Source organism: Drosophila obscura, unplaced genomic scaffold, assembly GCF_018151105.1.
Source record: "Drosophila obscura isolate BZ-5 IFL unplaced genomic scaffold, ASM1815110v1 contig_200, whole genome shotgun sequence".
NCBI classification, from domain to species: Eukaryota; Metazoa; Arthropoda; class Insecta; order Diptera; family Drosophilidae; genus Drosophila; species Drosophila obscura.
Window position 1 is genome coordinate 7,652,190 of NW_024542791.1, and position 15,477 is coordinate 7,667,666.

General features: G+C 42.5%; 2 protein-coding genes across 9 annotated transcripts in view; one reads left to right on the top strand and one right to left on the bottom strand.

Moving 5' to 3' along the window:
- Positions 1-15,477, top strand: part of LOC111073646 — a 50,491-nt gene that overhangs the window by 17,394 nt on the left and 17,620 nt on the right. The window contains exons 3-4 of one of the 8 annotated variants that reach the window (XR_005967962.1): positions 3,200-3,405; positions 11,102-11,578. The exons of 4 other annotated variants lie outside the window; for them this stretch is intronic. Coding sequence is in view for 2 of the 4 variants with exons in the window: in XM_041593783.1 (XP_041449717.1) it covers positions 3,200-3,405; positions 11,102-11,106 (211 nt within the window). In the remaining 2 variants the exon portion in view is untranslated. Of the gene's footprint in view, positions 1-3,199; positions 3,406-11,101; positions 11,635-15,477 lie in introns of those variants that run through there. 3 more of the 8 variants (XM_041593783.1, XR_002607731.2, XM_041593784.1) reach the window with 3 other exon arrangements.
- LOC111073639 (homeotic protein empty spiracles) lies at positions 4,076-7,206 on the bottom strand. Its single transcript, XM_022366053.2, has 3 exons — positions 6,063-7,206; positions 5,082-5,370; positions 4,076-5,003 (listed from the first exon to the last, which is right to left on the bottom strand). The coding sequence occupies exons 1-3, from the start codon at positions 7,049-7,051 to the stop codon at positions 4,617-4,619; spliced, it is 1,665 nt and encodes a 554-aa protein (XP_022221745.2). The 5' UTR covers positions 7,052-7,206; the 3' UTR covers positions 4,076-4,616.

Below are 15,477 nucleotides of genomic sequence, written 5' to 3' on the forward strand. Positions count from 1 at the left end.
GGACATCTAAAGAGAGGGAGGGAGGCACGTGATGGAAAAATATGAAAAAGTAAAATGTCCAAGAGCAATCAGCAGGCGATCTCGTAGACCGAAGATGCTGCCATCAATCCATAAAGAAAGATTATGAAAATCCAGAAAATCCGTGCATGAGTTCATTGAGGAAACAGGGGAAAACGGAAAGAGAGAAGAGATAGAAAGAGAGAGAAAACTGTGAGGATGTCAATGTCCTGACATTTGCCAAAATGATTTCGATATAATCGTTAGGAAATTCGTGCACCAGTCAGTCGCAAACTTCATTTCCATGAAACCTAATTGCTGCAGGCATTAGGAAAGGGAGACATGGAGACTCTCAGGCAGAGAGGAAGAGAGAGGGCATGATTTGCAGGGGGGAAATTGTCACCATATGCGTCAACACGCAATAATTCACCAGAAAAATAATCCAAACAATTGACCAAATCGGGCAGTCCGCTCTCTATTCTCCTCTCTATTCCTTTGGCTAATGGACAGGGTGTGTCCTCCCAGAGTGCCGTCTACGCCTCTGGCTCTCGATTGTGGATTGTGCCTGCAGCAAGTGCCACATACCCTCACCCTCATGCCTCATGCCACATGCCACTCCCCCCTCTCCAGCGGAGAGCTCTTTTGGTGTTTTGGTGCTAATTGAATTCATTGCCGCGTTGATCAAGTGCTGCCAAACACCAACAACAAATCATCCCCAGAGGCTAATGATACCAAAACGACGACTGAGGCAAAAGGCACAGAGCTCGACGACTTGCCAAAACCTCAGCCAGGGAAACTCTTGGAAAAGTATAGGAAACGCAGAGGGGAGTCTTATAACAAATGGAGAGGGGGTGTGGAACGGATAAGGGGGTTGGTGGAGTGGGTGTTCCGATTGTGGATTCTGGTACTATCTCCGTGCGTTAAATGAAATTAGAAAACCTTATGTTGTTAATTAGCAAATTTGAGAGACCATCGAGGGTCATGGTACCCACAAGGGAGAGGGGGCAGGATGTGGATATTAGGAGGGTACGTCACAGGTGGATGTCAGAGAGAAACTGAAAATGCGGTAAATATTTGATGTAGAAAGGGGGAAATAAATTGGGAGAAATGGTGGAGAATGGAAATAACGGAAAAGTGGATTAACATACATATAAGTACCAAAAATATAGTATGGATTGAGGAAAAGACCTCCAATAGTGGATAAGTCTGTAAAATTATTCGGTTACTGATATTCCTCAACTTTGAGAGCTTATAACTCAACCAGTATGAAACAGATATTCAGCTGAGAAACCATTCCAGATATATCTAAGCGGCAATTTAAACAACAGATCGTTTGAACTAAAGAACTAAGATTCCTGCGTATACACTCTATGTATATTAACAATCCCTTCCCTTAGGCATCTGTACAAAAAAATGTTGACCCATCAATCAGATTGGGATTTGTACCCCGAAACTGCAGAAATTAAAACCGGAAATTCGTCGCATCAATTGTGAGACCCATCGAGGCCAATCAATAGGACACCACAGCACCATCCTCCATCCTCCATGCTGACAGAACAAATAGCCATTAGCTAGATGGCTAACGAGCAATAACCGCTTACAGAGCAGCCCTCTCCTAACCGTTCTATTCTGGATCCCGAGACAAACGCAAATTTGACAATAATAAAATCCAACATATGACAATAATCGCACATATTTGACAATAAAATCGAAAATCGAGGAAAATTCGATTGAATATTAGCGGAAAAGTTCAACGAATGCCACAAGCAACGGGGCAAGGGAAGGATTGGTTGGAGGTGGCATGCCAAATCAGTAAAGCAAACATCACATATAACAAAATTAAGCATAAAATGTGATCATCTGTGTTGACATGAAGATCAAATTGGGACCAGAGCAACGACTGCTGCTGCTGCTGTCAAAGAGGGTTGCCCAACAGGGGATAACCAAATTGTAACACCAGCAACAATGGCAACAAAAGTCAGGACTAGGACCGGGAAACAGGGAACAGGGAAGTGAACCCTCAATTCAAATGGCAATTTACTGGGTGTGTGTGCGTCCCTTGCTGCTGCCCATTATTCTCTGTGTGTGTATGTGTTTATAGAAATTATAACTCAAATTTAATTTGCAACAGATGCGACAATCAGGAATCGGGCATTGAGCATCGAGGCAGCATCCAAAACCATCCACAACCCATCCCAAATCCAATTCCAGTTTTACGGTTTGATCTTTGTCACCCATTTTTCGGTTGGGCAGATATTTCAATGAATGCATTTTTCTGCCCTGTGCTACAAATTACCCGCTAATAGCTCGATGAATTGAAATTAGGAAGGGATTCAACCTTCCTTCTCCCGTTCTTCCCTTTCCCTCGGATATCCCTTTGTGAGCGGGATGTGTGCTCTGGTTCTGGTTCAACACATTTGGCCACTTCAAGGCAAATCAAAATAAAGCGCAGCATCGGCAACCGCAGGGCCCAGGGTGCACAGTGGGTTCAAGCAGAGAGAATGGTTTTAGGTGCTCCACAGAGATAGAAATGATCAGAATTTGAAAGTTAGTGGAACTAACCCGAACCACTGTGCCACACATTCTCCCTCATCAATCCATTTTCTAATTCTTTCGTTTATTTATACCGAAATGCCCTACGTGCTAGAGGTCCATCAGCAGAGCGAAATGAATTTTTATTAGCCCATCAAACAACAACAGCAACAAGAAACTGCTGCATAATAACAACAACAACAGCAAACATCCAATGATAACAACATAAAGCATACTTCAAGGCAAGGACCAACAGGCAACCACAGAACCAGTAAAGGTCTAGGTCTCTACCGCTCTGTTTTGGTCTGCCTGTGAAATGCTTCAGAATTACGTGATAAAGTGGACAGACGAGTTCTCTCTCTTTCTCTCTATAAGAATGGAAAGGGGAATGGGAATAGATAATCGAGAACAATTCCAAATCTGTTCACAATTAATGTCACTTTTCCGATTACGAGGGGGGTTATCTATGGTTTAATTGTTAGAGTGGATAAAGGATTCGTCATAAAAAGATGCACTCGTCTGCTTTGGAATTATGGGAAAAGAAACGTCAGCTTGGAGATGAAGATCATACAATAACATCCATCTGACCACACTATGATTGTATTTTACTTCTAAATAACACAAAATGAAAGTATCCGAAGGTTTACAAATGTAAAATCACCCGTTTCAGCTGTGGATCCCCAAGTTCAAACTCAAGGCTCCTTCGGTTATCAAAAAATGGAAATACTTCGACTGATTTCTGGTCTGTGGTTGATAATATATTATATTACTCGTGTATATCGCTCGTCTGCTGGCGGAAATCGACGCTCACCATGATTTTGTTCAATTTTCTAGCCAATCGAACATCCAAGTGCTCTTCTGTTGCTGTTCGTGTTGGTAAGTTGGCTACATTTTAATTAGCGAAATAATTCTGAAGTGATGCTATAAATTTAGTCATAATTATTGTCTCAGCAATTAAGTTGATTATCTTCCGCAAATTTTGATTTATTTGCAACGATAAGCTTTATCGCATCGCGGGGCCACAAGAAATGGGGAGCACTGGTATGCGTTTGTGATTGGGACATTCGAAAGTATTGTACGCGTGTATTATTTGGCTTAAATGGTTCTCCCGTATATATGATTGTTGTCGCCTACTGCTTCTGGTGTTGTTCGCAACATGTGTACGAGTATTTATAAGTTCGAGAGCATAGACAGCTTTTAAATCGAAAATAGATTAGATACAAAAAAGGGTATATCTGGAACTGGGGGGGGTTTTCGGCAGTTTTTGTTAGGTTTTTCTTTAGCAGCAGATTCCTTAATCTTTTCGGTCTGTGTTCGAATTTATATCGTTTGTCTTCTGTATTTCTCCTTTGACTTTTAAGATTCGCTTCCAGATCATATTTCCTGGGTATTCTTCACATAAAATCACTTCTCTCTAATCTTGTACCTTACCTATCCACTTTTTATAGTTTTTTGCACTTTATTTTTCCCATTTTCAATCAAAATCCACTAACTTGAAGTCGTGCAGTGCCACAATAATCTCTTCATTGTTGGTTTTTTCTCTTTTCATGTTTGCTTGTTATTTCTGTATCTGTGTGTTTTGATAATTTTAAAATGTTAAAATTACATAATTACACATTATTTACACGAACTAGATAACCAAATTGTAAAACTAATCTCATTTAACGTAATTTATTGGCATTATTTAACTTTAGGTTTATGTTTATTCCATAGATTGCATTTATATTTACTTATGCTTTATGTTTTCTAATTAGTTGTAGATGTTTATGTACAAATAGGATGATTGATGGGAGGATAATGGGGGATGCGGATTCAGGTGTAGGGGAATAATGAATTTTATGTATATATTTCTCGTTTACATATGTATATCACACAGTGCATGGTTTTTGTTGCTGCCCCAAAAAACGACTAAAATATTTCAACAAATTGCGAAAATCTAAAAATGTGGGTTCAATAATGGGTGGGACGGCAGTTTAATTGCGGCCTGACTAGAATGGATGCTCCTCTTGCTCCTCCTCATCCTGGGCAACCAAATCATCCTCCAATTCCATATCCAGTTCCATATCCAACTCTGGGTCCTCCTCCTCCTAACTGGCCGCACTCTGAGGCTGATTCTGATTCTGCTGCTGCTGCTGGGACTTAGCCCGCTCCTTGGCCTCCTGCTGGGCCTTCTTAGAGCGCTTCCACTTCATGCGGCGGTTCTGGAACCAGATCTTAACCTGCGTCTCGGACAGCATCAGGCCGCTGGCCACTTCAAAGCGCTTCGGCCGGCTGAGATACTTGTTCTGCTTGAACTGCTTCTCCAGCTCGAGCAGCTGCTGGGAGGTGAAGGCCGTGCGCGGCCTCCGCGTCTTTCCCAGTATCGCGTGATGCGGATAGGCGGCCAATTCGGGTATACGATGGTGGAGCATGCCAGCGCGGGCCAGGAATTCAAACTGCAGCTGCGAGGGCATAAAGTTGTGACCCATGGGGATCTATGGGTAAGCCAACAGAAAGAAAACCACAGAAATTAGAGGCTGTTTAAGGATATCTTCTCTGATTGAGATGCTTACCGGTATGGGCTTGCCGGATGGATCCAGGGGCCGATGAAAGGCGGATCCGCCTTGGGCCAGCAGCTGATACGGATGTCCGCCCGCGTACAGAGGGAAATCCTGGGGTCTGATGGGACTGTGCGGTGGCACGGGCTTTTTGAACTCGTCGTGGAGATCGGACATACGCATGGACATGTGATGGGAATGCTGGTGCAGATGCGGATGGCCGCCATGGGCGTGGGGCTGCTGGTCCTCGCAGCCGGGGCTAATGGGCGGACTGGACCGATGCGAGGAACTCGGGGACTCGGATCTACCAAATAAAGAAAAGAAAAAAGAAGGCCGCGAATTATCGAATCGGTATTACGCGACACATTTTGAAAACAATTAAAGTGTCGCTCGCTCTGTCGCCCTTCTGATGCCCCCACTCCAAGCCTTTGTCTAATTTGTTTGCTTTTCTACACAATTCGCACTTGAAAATTAGCCCCCTTACACAGATGCAACCATATTCATACGCACACTCGCAGCCAGAGACAGACACATGGCATATTTGTAATCTCTTTGAGTGATGACCAAATGGGAATTGACCAATTGAGGCTTTTCCCCGTTTGCTGTTTTTCGTTTGGCATTTGGCTTTCTGCCATGTTATTGAGTGCTCCCAAAGTCGCTTTGGTTTTTGGGGGGCTTCCACCAGGCTTTGTTTGGACCTGGGATTCTCCATTGGGGATCTCTGGGTATCAGGATGGGGATTATGAAGAAGTGTGGGGGTAACTCATGTACTCTTAAAAAGAAAAGCCTGGTAGCGACGAAAGGATTAATAGCAAAAGTTGAGGGATTGGATTCTAGAGCTTCATCGCTGGATTCACTGGCCAGTATAACGAATACAATCATTCATTTACTCAAACTAGAATTATCCATATAATGAAATATCCATTGAAATACCTTTATCTATCGAAACCTCTGTCTGTAGTTTCTAAAGTCTTCCTGTAATTTCTTTGTACTCACCTCGACATGCCGTCGGGACTCGGCGAATCGTATTCCCGTGATTCTCGTATGCGCTGCAGTGCCTCGTGATCGCTAATTCCGCCGACGGCTGCCGCATGGGCTGCTGCAGCCTGAGCTGCCGCCGCATTGGAGGCGGCCATGAAGGCGTGGTTGAGCTCTGTCTGATCCCGGGCGACATAGTGCAGGGCTGCCAGTCGATCGTCCACAATGATGGGCTGGGGCTCCCGCTCTCCCGCCTGGTGCTGGCTCTTGGCCAGCAGGGCGTCGATGCAAAAGGATTTCTTGGGCTGGCTCTGGGCTGGCGGCAGCAGTGTCGTCGTGGTCGATGCGGTGGTGCTGGTCGTGTGGTTGCTTGAGGGCTGCGGGGAGCAGGAGTTGGTTTCGGGCGGTGGGGCTACTCCATTCATTGGCGCCGCGCCATTGGCGGGATTCATGACGGGAGCGAGTGGCAGACGGGGCAGGGTATATCCTCCGTTCACATTAACCAGAGCGGAATGCAGATGAGGGACATGATGTGGTGCGAATCCCTCCACATACAGTCGTGGATGTGTGGGCGGTGGCGGCGGTCCTTGGGGTGGCGGACAGCCCACGGGTATGGGCGCCACTAGCAGAGCCATTCCCGATGGAGTTGCTCCTCCGGCGGCGATCTGTTCCGTCGCGTGTTCCTGTCCTCCTCTTCCTGGACTCAATCCTGGGGCGTATGCGCTCTGTGGGGATCCGGTGGTGGCTGTGGAGTGTGTGGGACTGGAGCCAACGGCCGCTGGACTGGGAGTGGGGCTGCCCCTGGATCTGGGCGAGAGTGTGGAGTGGTTGCTGCTCTGATCGTAGTCGTGGGGCGACAATCTTTGCGGATGGGGATGATGAGGATGCTGGTGCTGGCTATGACTGTGGCTGGCGGCGGCTATTTGGCTGAGGAGCAGCTGCGACGGCATCGATAGCGCTGTGGTTGTCTGCGGCGGCGGCTGTTGCGACACTTGTACACTGGACATGCTTTGGTTCTATCTATTTCAAATTAATTCTGTTTTCAACACCACAGCACTTCTCTTCTCTGTCTTCTTTTTCGCACTTGAACGCGCGATTTCAACTCTGTTTTCGAATTTCGGACTTTCGAATTGTCGCTCTGTGCGCGTCTATTCACGTCGAACGTTCATTAACGATTGTGCATGCCGAAAGGTCTGCTGCGGAGTCATATACCGCTTGTCCGACCCACCACCACTATCTAGCACCACCAATCGCTCTCTCTCTCTCTCTCTCTCTCTCTCTCTTGCTTCTTTTATATTTCTCTCTGGCTCTCGCTCTCTCTTTGGCTATGGCTTTCAAGATGGAGTCTTTATCACCATGCTACTGGTGCAAGAGAGATAGATAGGCATACAAAAGTGGGCGTGGCCTCCGAGTAAGGTGCGAGCGAGAGATGGGGGAGGGTGTTGGTCGAAAATTTCATATAAATTGTTGGAAAAACGAGGCTATAATTGCCATCATTATGGAGTGTTGAGCAACTTACAAGTTCGACGGTAAAAGACGAAAGAATCTTCATAATCAACTTGAGTGTGAGAGCTCTCTCTCAGGGAGACTCATAAAGTGAGAGAGGAGAGTCCGAATGAGCGCCAGGATGGATGGATGGATGGGGCAGATATGTACGTACATATGCATGTGCATAGATACACGAGTGGGGGCACACTTCTGTCTGGGCAGAGATGATTAGAGCAGCAATTAAGGCACTCGAATGGCTCACATTTCGAGCTGAAGAGGATTCCATTCTTCGAAAGCTTAAATCTTATAAAATCAATATAATCCCCGACACCGACCCTCCTTACGGCTGCGATAAATGGCTCGTTTCATTTGATTTTTACAGCTGGGTCGCTCATTTCGCATCATCTAACTGTTGACGGTCCGCTACCGTGTAATGTTCCTATAATGCATTTTCTGTCTGCTGTCTGTTTCTGTTATGGTCTGTCAACCCATGGACCATCCATTTTATGACCCACCCACTGTCCCCACACACACACGCACTGCGGAACCACAGGAGACCACAGGAGACGATTTTAATGTTCCCTTGATGGATTACTAAGTGGACATGAATGGCAGCCAAGTGGTTCCACATTGCAGATGGGACATTAATGGATTTAGGTGTGATATAATATTGGAATGGTATCTTAATATCTACCTAGGACTTACCCCAGAACAAAAATTTCACTTGTAGATTGATTATTTACCAAGTTTCTTTATCTTTTCGGCTGTTATATTCTATTCTTCTCTATTCGATGTGAAATTCTGTTTGGGAAATTTGTATTCGAATTGGATATTTTACGGATGAAAATTCCTTTAATAGCTTAGCTTTTACTCCTCATATTAAATCTGTACAACTTTTGTCTGACTCCTAATTTGAGGACCTGCAGCTATGCCAAGGCAAACAGCAGTGGTCCTCCAGCCAGCTGGCACCAAAACAAGAACTTAACAATTTCGAAACGAAGAAAACAACTTCATTATACATACGTATGTACATACATACATTCATATGTATGTGCATACATATTTTTGTGTGTATATGTACATATGTACATATATCATGCAATGTCTGGACATTGGAGAGAGCCCGAGAAAGGGGTATCAGAGAGAAAGAGTGATGATGGGAATAGAGAAGAAAAACTGAGCGCTAACAAGAAACGTGCCAAAGTGTATTTTCTTTGCCCACATACACAGACCAATACAGAACCCATTTCCGAATTTTCGAGTCCCGACTCAAACTCAAACCGAAAAATGTTATCCCAAAAACGAACTCAAAATTAGTGCGATGTCTGCAATGACGACTGATTGCTGTTGTTTCTCATCCCTGTTCCCTCTTCACCTCTTTAGCTCTTTATTTTATGTATATCGTCTCTATCCTCTATCTGGTTCTTATTTTGCTTTCATTATACGATATTTATCTTCTCATCCACGTGCATTTAACTAACATTTATGGGGGGGAGTCCGGGGCGGTGGCAGTAATGGGCAGAGGGAGCCAGCCAGACATGACCTGGCAGTGGTCCAGGCTAGGCCATGCCACGAAAAGAAGGAGCATAACATTGTTCTCTTCATATGATTTGTGTTGTTTCAGAATAGTTTATTTTATATATCATCACAAACAAAGAGAGACATGAGGAGAGAACAATTGGATAGTTTATTTGCGAGGGGGTGAAGGTGTGAGGATTGAGGATTGTGAATTGAGACTGGGTTTGTTTGCCTGATTTCATTTTGATTTTGGGAAAATGGTTGCGTAAAGATGCAATTGGAGATGAAATTTTAAATCGATAGGAGTAGAATGGTTCTCAACAGATGAAGGTTGAAGGTTAAACTTCGTTGGTAACTGTGAAGCCAGCTGGAAAAGTGTTCTAGACTAAAGAGTGATTAAGGTAACTCTTATAGGATATGATCATGTTCAACCCTTTGAGCCCCTTTATTTGAGGGATTTTTAAAGGAGACTGTTTCAGATAATCCCAACACCCTTTTCCTCCATTTAAGGCATATTGGCATATTAGGAAAAACGCTAATCAGGCATTACATTTTCCAGAAAATATCGTAAATAAAAAAATGTCGAAAATACCAATCAAATAAATTGTCACATATGCTGCTGCAATTTAGAATTTGTGGTCAACAGAGAGAGAGATACGATACTCACTCTCTCTGTCCCTGTCTCTCACTTGTGTCGTGTTAATTCAGCCGATAAGTGAACAATAATGCCAACAAATTTCAACAGATTTCCAGCGGCCTTAGTTAGCTAAGTAAACAGCATTAAAACGTGGGCCAGCAGGAAAAGCAGGAGAATTCAAGGGTTCAGCAATAAAAGAGGGTTGAGAGGGTTTGGATTGAGGGAGGGGCTGGGTGGAAAGTGGAAAGCCTCGAGGGTTGATTGAATTGACTTTGACACTTATGTTTGTTATATTTAAAAAAAAAACAAAGAAGGAAAGGGATAACAAAGTGTAAAAGATTTTTGAAAACATTTTAAAAACAATAACCACAAAACAAAAGAGTGTAAAAGTGGTAAAGCCACCCTGTAAGAGATGTCCTTCCATTAGCTACTCATTAATCACAGGCCCACAGTCTCGCCCTGGAAACACACCCTTTCCAGATCAGATCCATGACACAATTGATAATTGTGCAAATATTGGTGTACAAATAATTGGTATTAAATTGCGTTATCAATTAATGATTTCTTACAATTGAGCTCCGGCCATAAAAAATAGCAAAGATACACTCGAAAGATACACTGCATCGATGTATCCATGGTTCCATTGGTTCATCATGTTGACAGAGTTGTAAAGTCGGGAAAGGGAACGGGAGAGTGTCAGTATCCGCCTTTATATGCACACACTTTTTATGCAAAATAATTACTGCACCTTGGTATTTATCATTCCAACTGTTTTCCCTCATTTTCTGCGCAATATTTTAAGCAAACAGAGGTGGCACAAACTGCTAGCTGATTGCTGATTGTCTCTTGCCACATTATCTAAGGGGTCAAATGTTACCAACAGATTTCGCAACTCTCTAAAAGACAGAGGCTAGACGATATTCTGGAAGACCTGCCTAAATCTCATAGTTATTGGACATTCCATGGCAACAAATGCACCCAGTCGGCAGCATTTGAAGTGAATTTTAATCGTAGAGCAGAACAAGCGTCGCGCTCTTTAAATTTTCATTATAAATCAACTAAAGTACACAATCAGACGGAAGGAAGCAGAGCAATGAAGAGAGCGTACGCAATGAAATAAATATTTAATAATATGGCGATAATAAAGTATATTTCATTTATTGACACACAATTTTAATTGAACTTTTAAATGTATGCGACAGTCCAGCAGTGCTATTATACTTCACTCTCCTATATCGCCCATATCTTTCCATCCTGCCGCCTATCCACCAGATAAGGTTTATAATTGAGTTGTGTTTTTTCATTAAGTGCGCGAATTGATTTGCTTTTCATATTGCTTTTTTTTTGTAGGTCTGTCTGTGGAGCAGACTTATTAAAAACTGATAAACTAAACTTCATATTTCTTTTTTTCCAGATTAAGTAATTTTAAAGCGGATGAGTAGGAGTCAACATATATGGATGAAACCTAAAAATTATGGGAATCATGAATGAGATAAAGCCTTCCCACTAAACTCCACCCATCCTCAATCACGGATTGATAATCCTTTGGATTTAGGGAGGAAATTGTTTGCTGAATGATTGCAAATTATTATTTCGATTAGAAAACGGCTTGGGCCTCTGCCCTGCCCTGCCTCTATTTATGTCACAAATGATTTGTGAGACTTTAATCGTTGAGATAATGCTTTCAGACTTATCAAAATAATCAATAAGTATGACTAAGTGAAGGAAGGGATTGATAATCTCTCAAGCCAATGCTTTAAATTTACCTTTTGCCTGGACTTTAACTATTTCAAAACATGTGCAGCAAAATATCTACTGAGCTCTCTGCTTGTTTTTATATGAATGTAGATGTATCTATTGCTTCTGTATATACATACATTGGACTGCCTCATTAGCCTCGGCGCAAACAAATTTCCGTATGCCAGACTATAACATCACATCGTATCCCATTCCAATCCATCGAAAAACCAAGCCAAGAGTTGAGTCAAATGTGTGGCAGCAGCAGAAGCGCGGATCGGTGGTTTTGTTTGCACACAACTGAGATACTGAGATACATTTAGCTGCTGCCGTTGCGACATTCGAAGTTTTTTAACCTCAGAGCGGGCTCTGGCTGAGGTTGAGATACTTCCTGATATGTGGGATTCCTTAATATGATGTGTGTGTGTGTTTGAGAGGGTAGCGCCAGGCGATACGATGGCAAGGGAATGGAAAATGGGAATGGGAGGCAGAAGGTACATAAACGTGCACTTTCCGATAAGAAGGACGCACGAAAATCGCATTTTGATTTGTGCTTCGTATTTGATCAGATACACAGATACACCGATACACACGAGGGTCTGGGTCGGATTCTTTCCTATTTGCCCTGGATTTTGTAATTGTTTGCTTAAGTGAATTCAATTGCCAGATAATAATTGTTGCTCCCCAATCCTTCCCTTTCTTCCCTTCCTTCCTGCTATCTGCTCTGTCCTGTTTATTTGACTATCCATAAATATTTCCTCCTGCTGATGATATCTATATTTTTCATATTTTTTGTTTGCATTATAAATTATTATCTCTGCTTATCATTCCCCATTTTTTCTCTTACCATTCCCTTGGGATATGGCCCGTAGCCCCTTTCTAAACATAATTTCTTTTCTCAATCAATCGCCTTGGCGTCTATTATGATTGATTAAATTACAATTATAAGGGAGGCCACGAATCAAACAGAAAACGAAGAAAAAAAGAATCAAAATAAAGAGCTGCTTATCGTACGAGCTGCCTTCGATTTGGACTCCTCTTATCGCTGGGTGGGTCATATACATATATCGCTAATAATCAATTTTCAATTAATTCAAAATACCCTATCAGCACCCCCTTCTTCCACCCTTCCATACCCCTTTTAATTTATTAATATTGAAAAATTATAGAAATTTGTTTAAAGCCGTTTAAATGGTCGTCACATCACTCGAAAATTTAGAACTCAAAAGTCGTCGAGAACTCGGTCGTAATCTAATCTTTAGATTTGGCAGCGATTTAATTTATATAATCAACTTGTTTTCATAATTAAAAAATATTAAAATGTTTATTACACACACACACAGGGACACTTTTCGGCTGATAAGCCATCCATCCCCAAGGGGATCGGGAATTGGTGCTTGGGTTCACTACCTTTGGTATTCCTCCTCCATTTGATTGGTCTCACCCTCCCCACGGCTCTACCATTTATTCCAATGGCTTATCGTGGCCTAATTGAAATTGCATTGAAATTGATTGATTTGCTCATAAACCGTTCTCTTCGGTTTCCCTCTCTTTGTCCATTTGTTAATCGTTTAACTATTTGATGGAGCACAGCTCTCGATTGTGGGCTGATTTGTTGCTAATTGAGAACGGGAGAATTTTGCTCCAGAAGGCAAAGGTTTCTAATAGTGAATGTTGTAAATTGTATTCAAATGAAATGAAAGAGCATATCATATCCGACTTACACTCGAAACTGCCATTTCGTGTGTTTTTTCTATTCAAAAACCATCATTTCATTCCATCACTTTGGGTCGCATGTCGCATCCAAAGTGCCCCTGGAGCCGTTCCCACGTTCTTAATTAGCCGACTGACTGAATTGCAGACAAAAGGCTAATAAAATAATGAAATGAAATCCAAGTAAATATCCAAATTTTTTTTAAAAACATTTAGCAATGTCAATAAACTGGGTCTTTCGGGGAGGCGCCTCGGGGACGGGACGCTGCTCATATTAATCTTCATTAAAAGGGAATTTCAATGAATTTACGATGGCCGAAAAAGTTTCGCTTTGGCGCCATCTAGCCGTACCACTTTGGAGCTACCACACTTACGCATTGCGTATTTGACATTCGCCAAAAAAAAAAGAAAAACGAATCGAAATAATTCGAGAACAAACAAAAATGCCAGAAAAAAAAACTGAATATATGTATACCTTGCGGATAGTCTCCCCTCTCCTAAAGAGAGTACCTCTGTTTCCCCTTCCCCCGCTGTGTCTACAAGTAAGCAACGTCTTCGGGTAAACATTTTAAGCTGCCAGCCCGAAAAACGCTAATGGGTAAACACAGATGCGGTCGAGACGGAGATGGGAATATTGCGGAGGAATCGCTCGACTCGTCTCTCGAGTTTCTGGCGCGTTTTAAAACGCGGAAAAACTTTCAAGGAAATTGCCACTCTAACTAAGTGGAAATCTTTCGATTAGCTAGTTAATCAACTCGAATGCGGAATTATTAGATTTGGTTTCCGCGATAGCCAGCGAAACAGAGAAGAAGGGAGAGGAGTGGGAAGGAAAGCTAACATTTTTGATTTATCAATTGATGCAGGCTACTTTTTCCTCCTGACTCTGTTATCAAGATGTATTAACCTCTAATCATAAACGTTGATTTACCAGCCCGAAGTCCCATGCCCCAAGAACAGAGAACCCTGTTCGCCCTATAAATAATCCATTACCAAACCCCAATCGTATATTAGTAATAACAATTGCCGTTTATCAGTAGTTTTTAAATCGCTTTATGTTTCTGCCTCTGCCTATTGCCCTGCCCCTCCCTCTCTCTATATGTATTTATTTAATTTGTGCTCTGCGATAAGTCCTTATGGAGGAGGAAGAGTTGGTTCATTTGAGATACATCGAGTGTACAATGAGGCCTCCTCCTCCCAAGTATGACAATTCTCTGAGTAGCCAATTATTTCCGTATCTGGAGCTCATATTTTGTCATCGCTTCGACAGATTGTGCGATTTCTGGTTAAAATTTTGTGATTCAATTATAATGAAACTGATATCTCGTTTGTTCTGACGAGTAGTTCCTTATAGACATTCTGTAACCCCCCAACCAAGTTGATTATGATTATGATACATTTTCAGGTGACAAAAGTAAAGTTCTTCCGGTTGGTGTTTGTCATTTGGTGGCAGGAAATTATACGTGAAGGGGTCCCATAAATCTTTATTCTATTGTTAATCGCGTGGAAAATTCCCTTTGATACTCGTATTAGTCACAGATGTCCAGATCTCTCTCTCTCTCTTTCCATATCATAGCTCGGTCAATAGCTTTGGTCAATAAAAAACTCATTAAAGGCAGTCTTTATCTTTATTCCTTGCCCCACCCTTCCCTTTGGGGAGGCAGGCACAACAAAGCAAAATTGAAATGTAAACTCACTAAAAGCCCCCTGGACCACCCCCCTTACGCCGCTTTATTGACTCTAAACGGAAGCCGCTCAACAGTGGCTAATGGTCATAATTAAACGTTGTATTTGCATAAATCAAGTGTTGAATGGAGAACGGACTAGAGTGGTGACTATGTCTGCCTGAGGTGAGTGTGAACAACTCCAGAAGATCTCGCCATATCTATCAGTAATCATTCCAAACGAATATTTTTTACTGCAGACAAAAAAAATTGTGAAAATGCTTTCTTTTTGTTTTACTATCTTCTATCCAAATTACTAATTTTATGTAGATTGAAAATCCTCAACATGCGCTGCACCCAACGAGCGTACGATAAAAACGATTGCAAGGAGCATTGCATCGGGTCTTAATTTACAACTAATTGTCATATGACCGACTAGTTATCGACTAGCAATCAGCGCGACTTAGTTATATGATAGGGGGTGTCTGCGGGTCTGCAGCGCACACGCAATATATAATATATTAAATCAGTGGGATTTTCCGATCATGTCTGGCCATGAGGGTGAAGGAAGCAGTAACTCTGGCCGATCGGTCGTCTAATTGAATGCTAAATGTACTTAAATATCTTTATAATTGACGCCACAGTGAGGGTGTCGTAAAAAGCACGTACATGGACAGAG

Coding starts and splice junctions, on each gene's coding strand:
- LOC111073639 (XM_022366053.2), bottom strand. CDS start 7,051: ATGTCCAGTGTACAAGTGTCGCAACAGCCGCCGCCGCAGACAACCACA. Junction 5,371..6,062: donor AGTCCCGACGGCATGTCGAG/GTGAGTACAAAG, acceptor TTTATTTGGTAG/ATCCGAGTCCCCGAGTTCCT. Junction 5,004..5,081: donor CATCCGGCAAGCCCATACCG/GTAAGCATCTCA, acceptor GCTTACCCATAG/ATCCCCATGGGTCACAACTT.